The 14817-nt window shown below is 38.2% G+C and overlaps 1 protein-coding gene across 1 annotated transcript in view; it reads right to left on the reverse strand.

Annotated features, from left to right (window-relative positions):
• The window catches only part of KAT2B (K(lysine) acetyltransferase 2B), a 161924-nt gene that overhangs the window by 51195 nt on the left and 95912 nt on the right, over window positions 1-14817 (reverse strand). The window contains exons 6-8 of the mRNA XM_006851636.1: window positions 10978-11169; window positions 6034-6140; window positions 1126-1251 (exon numbers count right to left, since the gene is read on the reverse strand). Coding sequence (XP_006851698.1) covers window positions 1126-1251; window positions 6034-6140; window positions 10978-11169 — 425 coding nt within the window. The remainder of the gene's footprint in view (window positions 1-1125; window positions 1252-6033; window positions 6141-10977; window positions 11170-14817) is intronic.

Here is a 14817-nt window from a genome sequence, read left to right on the forward strand (position 1 = left end):
TTATTTTTTTAAAGTTTGACCAAAACTTTTAAAAAGTCCAAATGTTATTCCTTAAATTTGAGTCCCACTGATCATGACTACACACAGCATTCTCATTATCTTTACTGAAAAGTGATGGGATGATATGAAGTACCTTGTCAATAGAAGATGAATCCATAAATAATACATGCAACTTAAAATGGCCTTTGTTGATTTCTTATATCTGTAGCTCTTTTTTGGTTGTTTTTGAAGGTAAAAGGGAATACTTTCAGTCATTTGATCAAGAGGGCTTCAAATTCCATGACTCTCCAACAGTAATTCTTTGGACTGTTTATTTCATAGCTGAAGTTTATACCGAATATGTCCTAACCTCACAGAGAGATTGTTTATGGACCTGGAGCAAAAAGCTTCTGAAGCTGCATCTATGCTCACTGGCAAAGAGTTCCTCCTGGATTGATTAGTGATGTCTCCCAGGAAGTCAGAGGGAGAATGGTGAAACAAATGCTAAATATTTGATACTTTATCTACAGTCCTCTTCTCTCCCTATTTCATGCCATTTTTATTTCATATTTGGGACATATACAAGATTTGTTTGAAGTCAAATTTCTGGACATAAATCCAAGTTTCAAAACATTCCACAACTATGAAACACTGTGAAGTGTAGAAGACAATTTTGCCTATGTTATAGATCAAATGCCAAATTATATACTGTCCCTGGAATCTTCACTCTTTGCCATATGACTTTGTAGTTCTTCCTACAAAGGAATGGAGCATATTTTCTGATCCCTTAACTCAGTTCAACCATGTGACTTCCTTTGGACAACATAATGAGGTAGAAGTGGAGGTAAACTAACAGACACATGAACAAAGTCCAGCCAAGACCAAGTGAAGCCCACCCACTTCCAACCAACACAGAGAATGCATGACCTATGACAAATGATTATTGTTTTGTTTAACATTGCATTTGGGGTTGGTTTGTTATGTAGCAATAACTAACCCCAACAGTCCAAAGCCTATACAAAGTAAACTGGTAGCAATTAAAGTCCTGGACATGTACCATCTGTAGTCAGTCTATATCCACCTTTGACATCCTGAGATAATGGAGTTCCTAGGACAAGCCCTATTTTAGTCTCCCTAAAAGCTTACCTGGATTTACCTCAAGCCCAGAAGAGGTTTTGCAGGCAGGACTTGTGCTGCCTCCATTCAGCTGCTCAAGAGAAGATGGACTTGAATTGTAGGAAATCGTCCCAGCCACAGGAGGAGGACTGATAACTGCCCCAAGAAAAGAAAAGAGAAAAGAAAGAAAAAAAAGAACTAGATGACTGTTTCTTAGTAACAAGGGATAAAGTGCATGTGAAACAATCTCATTCCTGTCCAAAGAGAAGTCATCTTTAAGATAAAAGCCAGGGGCCAATATGAACATCAAGATAATAAAAAATAGTAATGGATTGTTGTTGTTGTTAAGTGCGATAGAGTTGGTTTTGACTCATAGTGACCCTGTATAGGGTTTCTGAGGCTTTAAATCTTTTTGCAGGAGCAGAAAGCTTCATCTTTTTCCCATGGAGCAGCTGGTAGGCTCAAACCATTGACCTTGAGGTTTACAGTCCAGTGCTTATCCTATGGAGCAAGCCACCATACTCCATAGCCCATTAAACAGAATAAACATATCTGAGTCCATACTGATAAAACAATAGATAAATAAATACATGGGAGAGAAGAAAAAACTCTTTCTTACAGTATGAAAACAAATAAATAAGTAAGGAATGATATGAGTGATCAATATCAATATTAAGCACTGGACTGCTAACCACAAAGTCAACAGTTCAAACTCACCAGCCATTCTCAGAAACCCTATGTAGGGTCGCTATGAGTGGGATTCAATGGCAAACAACAATAATGGATTAAACCAAGGTCACTGGTCTCTTGATGTGATGCAAATACTGCTATAAACCATACCATAGAGACAAGAGACAAAAATAGAAGAGAGTTTACAGATTAGGTAATATGTTACATTATAATAAATGTCCTGACTTTGATAGCTATACTGTTAAGTATTAGGATGTCTTTTTTCTTAAGAGATACTCACTGATGTAAACAAAGGGGCATGATGTTTACAACTTCTATATATGGGGGCAGGAGAGAAAAGGAAATACGGAGCAAGGAGAAAGACAATGATAAATCAAACATGGCAAAATGCTAATAATACTGAATCTGAATAAAGGGTATACAGTATATAGTATAGAGGATTTCATGAAACTTTTCTACTTCCAAATAAAAGTTAAAAAGAAAAAAGGACTGGAGGAGGTAGAATGTTGCTTTAGTTGTGCTGCTGTTAAGTGGCTGACAAGATGAGAAGTGGCAAGGGGTAGACATTCTCAGAGACACTGGTCATATGGAGGACACAATATGGCAATCTGGGTAGATGACCAGAAAAAAAAAAGTTCATCTAGGTTTCAGGGCTGCCCAGGCCAGTCCTGAATATCAATTTGCTATGTAAAGAATAGAACACTGTAAGCACTGGGTTACAGGGTTTTCTTCCTATCATACAGGCCTTCTAAATTTGAAAGTACAGCAGAGCTCTTTTGAACCAAGAGGAGCCTCTGGTGATTCTGAAGGCATTTGAGTATCTTGCAAAGCTTCAGGTCCATCATTATGTATGTATGTCATTTATCACAGCTACAAAGATGTACAGACATGCCAATTAAGTGGATGATTACATTCTTCTTTCGCCTACAAGGGAAAACATTCCAACTATAGTACTACAGAAGACAGCTGGCTCCTGACGGTGTCAGGTAATACTGAAGTGTACAATCCAGGCTTAACTGAGTGACAGTCTTAGCTTAGAAAAAAAACCATGAAAAAAGGTTCAGAGACAACTTCTTCTTTCTCCATTTTGTTCTATGACAGATAACAACATGGCTGGAAGCTGGGCAAGTTGTGGGACATTTAGAGCAGGCAATGGTCACTGTCAGTTCTCACACAAAGAGAACTCCTATTCAGAGACTCTCAAGAAGAGGAACTAAGTTAACCTGCTACATAGTTTTGGAATCACACTGCCTGATGGAGGAGGAAACTGTTTTCTTTACACACTTGCAATACACAGCAAGGCAGTGTAACATAGTGATTCTGGTTCTTAGCCATCGTAATAGTTCAGAGCTCAGAAATACCAAGACAAGGAAGCCAATTCTATCACCTGTGAGCTCAGATTTTGAGCAGCTTGTTTATCTTTAAACTCCTGTTTCCTTATCTACATAAAACTCACTGCCATTAAGTTGATTCTGACTCCTAGCAACCAAACAGAACAGAACTGCCCCCATAGGATTTCTGAAACTGTAGAGTTTTACAGAGGCAGTTAAGTTTCATCTAGCGCCCACAGAACAATTAGTATGTTTGAACTGTCAACCCAGCATTTAGCAGTCTACTGCTTAACCCACTGCTCTACCAATGCTCCTTTGTGTATATAAAGGGGATGTTGTTATTGTTGTTGTTGTTAAGTGCCGTCGAGTAGGTTCCGACCCATAGCGACCCTGTACAGGGTTTCTGAGGCGGTAAATCTTTACGGGAGCAGAACGCCTCATCTTTCTCCCGCGGAGTGGCTGGTACTTTCGAACTGCTGGTCTTAAGGTTCACAGCCTGATTCGTAACCACTACGCTACCAGAGCTCCTTATAAAGGGGATAATGGTACCAAATTTTCAGGGTTTATGCTAAGGCTAAAAGATGTAACACATACTTCACAGGCAAGCACTAATAAAAGAACCAGTTATCAATGTTGTAATAAAATTGGGTCTTTGCCCATAAAAGAGTTATACTCATACTCATAAGAGAAAAAGAGCTCTGGTAGCGTAGTGGTTGCAAATCGGGCTGCTAATCTCAAGGTCAGCAGTTCAAATCTACCAGATGTTCCATGGGAGAAAGATGAGGCTTTCTGCTCCCGTAAAGATTTACAGCCTCGGAAACCCTATGCAGGGTCACTATGGGTCAGAATCGACTCAAAGGCACTTAATAATAACAAAAACATAAAAGAAAGAAAAAAAAAAATTTCATGGGTCTAGGACAACTTGAAATAAGTACTGTCTGATAACAGTAGTTCTCAAATATTGCTACACATTAGAATCACCTGGAAAGTGTTTAGAAACCTATGCCTAGGCCGTACCTCAGGCCAATTACATCATACGCTCTTGGAATTGTGGTGTGTTAGGAATTCTGGTGTGGTGCTGTGAGTTAATGCACCAGACTGCAAATCCGTTTGAACTGCAAGGTCAGCGGTTCAAGCTCACAAGTCACTCCTTGGAAACCCTATACAGGGTCACTAGGGGTCGGAATCGACTCGACGGCACTTAACAACAACAACAACTATAGGCTAAGAACCAGACTGCTAGCCACAAGGTTGGCAATTCCAACCCACCAGCTGCTCCTCAAAAACCCCATATAGGATTGCTATGAGTTGAAATCAACTCAATGGCACTTAGCAACAACAACATTTGGATGGGACTCTAAAATCAATGTGTTTTAAATCACCCAGGTGATTCTGTTGTGTAGCCATTCCTGAGAATTAATTATATGATACATCCAAGGTTCTGTGGAAGTTTGGAAGAACTGTCCTTGCTAGAGGGCATGGGAGGAATTAGGAAAAACCTTGGGGAAAATGCCATTTGAAAGCTAGGAAAGAGCAAAGTACATGGCACCGGTAAAGAGAGGGCAATGTAAAGGCTATCCATGCCCAGTGACTACAGAGAGTGTGTACAGTAAATGCTGAATGCTCAGGAATGGAGGGAGCAGGCAATATGCTCAGAAAGGTCCTGAAACACTATAGCATATGGATCACAGAAACAAGAAACTGTATTCTATAACCTAGTGGAGGGGAAAGGACACAAAGATATTTTTCATGTTTTTTGGTGACAAGTGTTAAAACTAAAAGGACTGATCCAAACCCAAATACCTCTGATTTATAGGGATTTCATTGTATATACATCCAAACTTAGCTTCTATAGGAAAAAAAAAAAAGATACATGATTTCATGATTTCACTCACGGCATTCTGAAGAGGCAAAAGAATAAAAAATAGATCAGTAGTTTTCAGAGGCTAGGGGTAGGTCAAGGGATACAAGAGAATTTTCTGTAGTAATGCAATTGTTCTGTATTTTGCTTGTGGTAGTGGTTACACAACTGTATGAAGTGGTCAAAACCACACAACTGTATACTAACTGGGTTATTTTACTATATATAAATTTTGCCTAAATTTAAAACAGGTATCTTTGCTAGAGATTGATACTCATGAGCCTCAAATTACACATAGAGTTAAACTGCACATAACACATTAAGCTAAAGCTATATCAAAATTCTAAATACTGTCTTTCCTTGTGGCCAAGTATAAATTGCTGCTTTGGTATTTCTTGCCAAACCTTTCTACTGAGGCTTCCTAGTGTCAAAGACAGGAACAGAGATTCTCTGCTTAGGGTCTGTAACTCTGAAGGCATCTGCACTCCTTCCTCACAAAATGTCAACTAATGCCATTGGCTGACTCAATACAATGGCAAGGTGGTCCTGACCCCATTGGGAACTATTTTGTGTCCTGAGACTTGGGAATGCTCCTGCTCATTCACCATTCCACCATTATCAATGATACTAATGTGAATCCTCAGAACATCAAAATTAAGACATCACAGATTATGAAGCCTAAGACTTCATTCCTGCACCTATCTGGCCACTGACACTGTAAGTATCTTTGAAAAGAGCCAGTATTACAAAGCTGGACTGCTTGGTCTTGTATGCCTCTCATTAAAAACTGCAATGTGCAATTTTTTGTTTTCTTTTGAAGTGTTTGGCTTACATCTGCACTCCTCATTAATAAAGATACAGTTGCAAGATTTTGGATTGCACCTGCTTTCTCCTCATTAATAGGGATGCAGATACATAATTTGCCAGAGTATTTGCTTTTCTGCTAGCTATTCTTCTGCTTCCTGATGAAAGAAAAATAGATGCAGAGGGTACAGCAAGCAAAACTTCAGGTTGGTCTTCCTGGTTGCTCTCTGGTTTATGCTAAAAGAAATTTACCTGTCTGGATTCCTAGCTGGCTGGTTCTGGAAGAAACGGACAGAAAATCCTGATCCCAGATGGGAGAGTTTTGACTATAAACTTCTTCTTCCAACATGGACAGAAACCTATAAACAAGAGTAAATACAACGTTAAGACCAGAAACTTATTACTAGATGTGCAACAGCGCTAACTAACCACAGGTGGGTATTTTCTTAACATCAGATTCTCACCTTAAACTCAGAAACACACTGATAACTTATGATGAATTAGTTGGGTGATATATTTAAATAAAGAAATGCATTTCTACAAGTGTATCTCTTTTATCCTGCACACCTTGATACAACATAGGCTAGACAGAGGCAGTACATCATGGGAAATCCATGAGTCCTCTTTGATGAGCCTCAGAACAAGATTTGAACTCTCCATGTAGCAGCCATTGAAATATTCAACTGCATCACAAAAGTTGAAGTATTTATAAAGTGCTTGCTATGTACCTGCACTGTTCTTAGAACTTTGTTAATTTTCACATCAGTCCTATAAATAATGGATTTTATTTTTTATTACACAAATATAGTTCTTTCTATTTAATGTTGTTATTGTTTAGTGCACTCAAGTCGGTTCTGACTTACAGCAACCCTATAGGGTTTCCAAGGAGCATATGATGGATTTGAACTGCTGACCACACCAGGTTAGGCACTGTTATAAGTGGTTGGTGTACATTAACTCATTTGTTACTCAACCCTATGAAATAGGATGTTGGTATAGTCATTTATAAATACGAAATCTAAGACACAGGTAAAGTGACTAGTTCTAAGCTTCATAACTAGTAAGTAGCGGGGTCAGGATTGAAACCTTTTGATTAAGTACTATTATACTTCCTTCTTGCAGGTTAGAGACCAAATGGGTCTCAAATTTGAGGGGCTCATAGAAATCACCTGGACAGACACCAACTCCACCTAGGCTTACTGAATAAGAGTCTTTGGGAATGGGCTGGTAACTAATTTTGTAAGTATCCCCATCTCTCTCCTGTGGAGTGGCCGATGGGCTCAAACCGCCAACCTTGTGGTTAGCAGTCAGTGCTTATCTACAGTGCCACGATATTCCATTATGAGATAAACATATATACACACACGTATTTGGTTTTTTTTTTCTAAAATACTAATAGCATGTCAAAAAAAACCCCAAAAGACTATAGTGTAGGAAACCCTATGGGGCAGTTCAACTCCCCATCCTACTAAGTTGCTATGAGTTGGAATCGATGGATTTTATAACAAACATTCAGATGGAACGCAATATTTTTTTTCTTTTTTTTGCTAATTAAGGCTTTTTTATATTGGTATCCTATCATGTGTTTAATAAAATGTTTATTTTCAAAAAAAAAAAAAATATATATATATATATATACATATATATACACTAATGGCATTCTCCTTTGGTGAACTTTGCAGAGTTTTTTGATGAGTACTTTGATTATATGTTGTTGTTACGTGCCACTGAGTCCATTCCAGCTCATAGTGATCTTGCATAGTGTTTCCCAGAGGCAGTTAGTAGGTTTGAATCACCAAGCTTGTGGTTAGCAGTCCAGTGCTTATCCTATAGTGCCACACCAGGACTCATTTGATTATATAATCATTAATCAAAAGGAAATCTAGAGAATGAAAGGAAACTTACTTCCATGACAAAGAGCAAGTGGAGAACTCTTTTGGACTATGTAAGGTGAGGTTAGGCAGAGTTTAGGATGAGAAGTGTAAAGGCGAGCTGATTCTGTAGGATAAGCACTGGACTGCTAAGCAAAGGTCAGTAGTTCAGGCCCACCAGCTGCTCTGCGGGAGAAAGATGAGACTTTCTTTTCCTGCATAGATTTACATCCTCAGAAACCCAACACAGGGTTGGTTACCATATGTTGGAGCCAACTTGACAACACTTAACAAAGACAAAAAAATTCATAATAAAAAAGTTTCATCTGATGACATGAGAGCCTGCTTATTTTATATATGCAAGGCACAAAACTATATGCTGACAAAAAAGAACACAAGATATGGAGACAAATTAAATTATCTAAAAGTGGTGTGACTATGTGTGATCTTTATCTTCTGTGTTCCTCTCTTCGTCAAACTGTCTTCAACCTCTGCATTTATCACTTTTAGAATGAAATATAGATACTAAAATTTTTAAAAACAATCTAGTAGGAAGTGAGAGACACAGGGAAGAACGCAAACAACAAAGTGAAAAGAGGTAAACAGTTAACTAATGGTACACAGAAGGGATTGTAATCATTGTAATAAGCAAAATGTATTATTTGTTGAATGTGAAACTGATAATCTGCTCTGTAAACCTTCACTCGATTCATAATAAAAGTTTAAAAAAAAAAAATCAGAAAACCAAAGACCACCTTATAAATAAGTGTAGGAAGTGTGGGGAGAAAGAATCAAGATAAAGCCAATGGAAGAAAGAACTTCGCATCAAGAATAGGTAGTTAAGAATTGTTGTTGTTGTTGTTGTTAGGTGCCAACGAGTCAGTACCTAATCATAGTGATCTTATGCACAGCAGAACAAAACACTGCCTGATCCCGGGCTAACCTTACTTACTATCGTTGCCACGCTTGAGCCCACTGATGCTCCCACTTTGCCAATCCATCTCGTTGGGGGGGCTTCCTCTTTTTCTCTGGCCCTCCACCCTACCAAACTTGATATCCCTCTCCAGCAACTGGTCCCTCCTAAAAATATGAGAGATGATCCCAAAAATGTATCTGAGGATAAGGGAGACCCTATACAGGATAGCTAGGAGCTGGAATAGATTCAACAGCTCAAAGGCACTTAACAACAACAATGGGGAAGGAAGTGACAGGGACAAGGGGCAGAGAGGAGTGATCCCAGCTCTGACTTGGAGAAAGTGCCCAAGATTCAAAAAGCACCTCCAAAGTCAGTACATATAATTCTGCTGCCAAATCTGTCCGTATAAATCCCCAGCAGCCTCAAATGTTGTCATATTCAAGGAAAAGGGATTTAAAAGGAGAAGTGGGTGGTAGTTTTACCCTACTATTAGTAATAGAGAAGAAAAGAAAGCAGCAATGATTTTTTAGCTCAACAGCATAAGCATGCCAGAACTATGGGTTGAAAGAACAAAACACACTATAATTAGCAAATATCTGCAAGAAGCAAAATGAACTTGTTGAGGAAAAAAATTGTTACTATGCAAAATAATTAAAATTTCTCCTTAAGCACCATAAAAGGTGGGAGGAAGGGTCTTCTTTGTCCCTTGGCTTAGACAGAGAATAATCACCACAATCTGGAAAAAAAAAAAATTGCTGCTTATGTGGCAAAAGCAAGAGAAGAACAAGTAAGAAAACTGCTTTTATCTCTAAGGAAAGAAGCTTAGATCAGTGAAAAGGCAGCCACTGAAACACAAGAGCAGTTTGGAACCACCAAACTGCAACTTAAGTGTTTCTGAATCTTCCTCTACAGAAAATAACAGAATGTTCATGTCATGCTTCATACTCATGAGATGATTCCTTTAAGAAAATACTGAAAATCGGGGCTAAAGGATGTATGTGCAAATACTGGACAGTCAACAAAAGTTCGTCAGAATTGTCCATGACATCTCTAGCTAAAGCATAGATTTTGTATTAAATTGCATGGAAATTTAATTTCGGGAAACCAATTTTGTTGTCAGTTTAGACCTAACTCATTTATAAAGGGAAACTTGGTGAGACACAGTAGACTAAGCTATAGGATAAACACTGGACTGCTAACTGCAAAGTTGGTGGTTCAATCTCACCAGCCATCCCTTGGGAAACCTACACAGGGTCGCTATGAGTCAGAACCAACTTAATGGCAATTTGAAAAAATTAAACTAGCTTTTCTGAGACATAAAACAAGTTTGTTAATCTAGTAGCAATAAATTCATAGTAAAAAATCTAGTTTTTCAAATAAAATAGGGTTTTCTCAGTTTTTGAACAAATAATACCTCCTTTCTTAAAATTTCTATTTTCTACATCAGTGTTCTAACTGGGGTGAGGAAGGGAAGCCAGCTCAAGCCTAAAGAGACTTCAAATTATATGTTATCTTTCTCCCTACCAAATGCTGATCTAGGCAAAATGACAACTACAAAATGAACTGTCTCCTTCATGTCTTCTTGTCACTGCTCCATGACAAGTCACCAACTGCACTGTCACTCCACCAACACCCTTGCCAACAGCCAATTCTTAGCTTGCAATTTGGTTCGTAGCATTGAAAATGCACTTCCAAGACCAGTGGTGCAGAAAGTTGCTTCCTATTCCTTTATTTGAAAAATATTTAAATGATTATTTATATGTCTGAACTTTGGCAGGTAAGTGCAAGAAGCAAGGAGCACCAAAGCATGTATATTTACAGGGAACAAATATGCAGCCTGCTGAGTTTAGAGGTAACAAAGGTCAAAAGAGGACTCTACTCATGAGCAGTCCTGCTCTTGGGCTCTAGTTTCCAGAGTAATTGAATAGGCTGGCTACAACTGGGGCATGAGTGGTCCACCAGTGTACAAGTGTTTAGAACAGGTGGGGAACTGGGATGGAAACAAAGCAGTCCCTTGTGCCAGGTCCTAGTATATTAAAAACTGCTTCTATACATTCTCCCTCAACCCTTCCAGCTTTCTGGCAACTGAAAACACAAAATAAAGTACTGCTCTCATTCTATTAGAGTCAGAGGAATGACCCAGGAGGGCTGGCGTCGGGTGTGTTGGTGGCTAAGGGTACAATTACTAATCAACAGAAAGTTAACCTAATAGATGAAGTAGACAATACCTTAGAACACTTATGCAGGGAGGTCAGAAGAAGGAGGGTTCCTGGTACTGGGGTACTTTTCCTTTCATTTCTAATCATGCGATTTATGCAGACTTTGACATGAATTTATCAACTTCAAGCCCTGAGACCAAAAAAAAAAAAAAACACAAAAAACCCAGCACTAGCAAAAGCCCTCTCTTACTTTGGGAAATGGGTGAGGATTAGCGTTCGTTTCTCAAGAGGCAATTTGTCTTTTTCCTGTCGAGCTTGTTCCAGGAGTTGTCGCCTCATAACAGTGAAGACTGAGCGAAGCAATGTTCTCCCAAACACCTGGGTGGTTTCATACCGAGGTAGACTATCGCAGAACTGTGGCACATTGCAATAACACAGCCACCTGCCATGAGATGAAACAAACACTGTCAATTACCCCAAAACTCCCGAGTCTTCTCAAATATACAATTAGGGTTATGGTTAGACCTCTAACCAGGCAGAAAAACTAGGTCTGTGATGAAAAACAACAATGTTACCACCAGTGAAATAAATCTGGTATTAGATTAGCCTGCCCTTTCACAACCTCATAAATTCAATTCTGCAGTATCATGCAGTCAATTTTGGAGTCAGACAAACCTGGGTTCAAATCCTTGCTGTGTTACTTAATTGGGTGCATGACTTTAGAAATTTAATTCTTTTCTTAAATCTCCATTTCCTTATCTGTAAAATGGAAACAATCATAACACCTATTTCATTGGGTTGTTGTGAGCATAATATAAAAACACAATACAATGCAATACATAGTACTTTAAATATAAGAAGAAATTAAAAGGAAATCTGAGGAAGTTCCTTTCATGAAAGACTCAAAATGATACTAACTTTTCTTATGACTAAAACTTCTCTTCTTATGGTTTCATTAAAATGCCAACACAGCACTCACATGTCCCTGAAGCTTTGGTGTAAAGATTAAAATCTTCAAGACTATTCAAAACTGCGTCAAAATGCAAGAAGTAATACACTTCCTCCATCTATCATTTAGGTACCTTTTCAATGACTGACTCAAAGTTGAAAATGTGCTTCACTGTTGCACGAGGCTGTACAAGTGTCCAGGCAGGCCCAGGGGGAAACCAGAGGCTTGCTTGAAATCTCACCATAGATCTGGTGGGGATCATCAGTGACGTAGAGCATCTGATTTAGAAAGCTCGTTCAGCCAACGAAAAAGTGAGAGAATTCAAGTCTATTCAAAAACAAGCCTCTTTCATCTGGGTCTCCTGGAGACTCAAGATCTGAACTTCCAGGACCAGGCAACATGAATTTCACAGTGGGAGCCACAGAGGGTGGCAGCAAATCATTGAACAGGACTCTTTCAAAAACAAAACTTCTCTTTCTTATGACCTTTTCTGCTCTGCTTTAAAGTAGAGAAAAGCTCTCTAACACCCAAGTGCTAAGGAACGCTCCTAATGAACTTTGAGCCATTTACTGAAGAATGGAATACATTACTTTACTTATGCCTGTTTACTTTTTCATATATATCTTTTTCCATATCACTACATCTTTCCCCTCTGTGTGTATTGTAGGTGGTGGTAGTGTTTAATCCTTGGGAAGAAAACTTTCATTAGTGCTAGCTTGTCTGCCTAGATTTAAATTTAGCTTTGAAACCCTGCTATTATTTCCATTTCTTCTCTCAACTTTTCTCTCTTAGCAATTTATACCTGTCATTTTATGTTTACAACACAGAAATGAACATCTTGAGTGTTGTGATGGGTATTGCCAAATATGTAACAATGACCTTTGTAGTACAAAAAGCTAGACATATATATATATATATATATATTTGGTGCTTCATATACGAATTCATCACCCTCAAATCCAGTCTTTGTTGGATCTCAATCTATGACTATTTAGTGAAGCTGTAAGTATATTTGGGACTAGGAAAAGGCTAGCTCCCAATAATTATGACTATAACTCTAAGAGCAAAACAGACACAAGTCTTAATAATCAGAATTTCAACTTTATGAGATTTAGGCTATCACTATTTATAAGACTAACATTAAAAAATACGCCCTGCAATGGAAGATTTAAAGATGTAGATAAATAATGTCCAATAAAGCTTCCCATGATGACACGTTTGTTTTATAAATGTGCTGTCCAATACATACATAACTACTGAATACTTAAAATATGGCTAGAATAAGTGAGGAGATTAGTTTTTTGTTGCATTAATTTTACTTTGTACAAATTTTAAACAGAAACTGTAAAATTATTTTTCCATTAAACACATTTTATTGTTTTGGTAGCATCCATTTTTCTTGGAGCTTTGATGGTACAGTAACCAAGCGCTTGGCTGTAAACTGAAAAGTTGGTTATTCAAACCCACCAGTCGCTCCATTGGAGAAAGATGTGGCAGTCTGCTTCTGTAACGAGGACAGCCTTGGAAACCCTAGGAAGCAGTTCTACTCTGTCTTAGGCGGTCACTATGATGTAGAATAGACTCTACAGAAATAGGTTAGGTTCAGTTCCATTTTACTTTAATTGTTTAGTCACGACATTGAGGTGTGCTAAAAGTATTAACACCAAAAAAAGAAGTGAAAAAAATACCTCAACAATTTTTCACATTGATTACATGTTGAAATGATAACACACTCTGTACACTGGGTTAAAAGAAACATACTATTAAAATTAATTTCTTCTTTCTGTTTCATTTTTAGTATAACTACCAGAAAATTTTAAAATTACATATGTGGCTTATATTTGTGGCTAACATTATTTGCCGATTGGATGGCACTGGTTTAGAGTTTACAGAGCGTTTCCATTTCTGGAGGAGCCCACACATGCCTGAGACTAGATGTAAGACCGATGCAATTTCTCCTACAAAGGATATAAAAGCCTTAAAATAAAATCATAACATACTACTAAAAAGTACTTGGCAGGTCATTCAGCCTTCCCAGGGTGGAGGAAGACAGTATAAACTGTTCATTTAATATCTAGTCAAATTTTTGAGAGAACAGATTTCTATTCATTTCCTCTGAGTGTCATTTTCTAGGCCTTAATGTATGCTTTTTCAGTTTGTTTTGATTTCCAAAATTAATCTTACTTGATAAATTTGCAAAGTGTGTATAAGAAAAGCATATAAGATTGAATCAAGTGCTTCTTTTTAAAAAATGTTATTTTAATAAATGACACAGTCACTGCACGTAATGAGACAGAAGGAGATGGGGATGTGTGTGCCTCATCTCTGCACACACATTCCACCACCAACTGTAGGACAAGATTTTACCTAAATGGCTAGCTCCAGTCTTCTAAAAATAGGTGAAATGGCAGTTCATTCATTTTTGCATGCCAACTAGAGATAGTATTTGTATGCTATTTAAAAACCAAAGCTGTTGCTATCAAATCAATTCTGTTGTTGCTGTTAAGTTTCATCAAGTCAGTTCCAACCCATAGCGACCCTCTATTGAGTTCCCAAGGAGTGGCTGGAGTGTTTGAACTGCCGACCTTGTGGTTCAAACTGACCTTGCAGTCAAATGCTTATCCTACAGCACCACACCAGGACTCCAATTCTGAATAATGGTGGCCATGTAAGACAAATGAAGAAGTGTGGTAGTTCTGTAGAAAAAGCAGTGAACTGCAAACCACAAGGCAGACTGTTCAAGTTCACCAGGTGCTGCAATGATAAACGATGAGACTTTATACTCTTGAAAAAATTTATAGGCTCAGAAACCCTGTGCAGGGTTGCTATAAGTCTATAGCACTTAACAAAAAAAGGACAAAGTAGAACTGCCCCACAGGGTTTCCAAGACTGTAAATCTTTATGGAAGCAGACTGCCATATGTATCTCTCACGGAGTAGCTGGTGGATTCGAACCAGTGACCTATTGGTTGCCAGCCAGGGTTACTTTGTATGTTCTTTACTGACGGTCAAAATTAACTCTGTCAGATTTTTCACATCATCACCGTGATTTGCAGCCTCCTTGCTTTCTTTAAAATGTCAACAGAATTGTAGACTCTGAGAACAGAAAACCATGTCATCTTATTTACTTGCTGGACTGGAA

The sequence above is a fragment of the Chrysochloris asiatica genome, unplaced genomic scaffold (assembly GCF_000296735.1).
Source record: "Chrysochloris asiatica unplaced genomic scaffold, ChrAsi1.0 scaffold00030, whole genome shotgun sequence".
NCBI lineage: Eukaryota > Metazoa > Chordata > Mammalia > Afrosoricida > Chrysochloridae > Chrysochloris > Chrysochloris asiatica.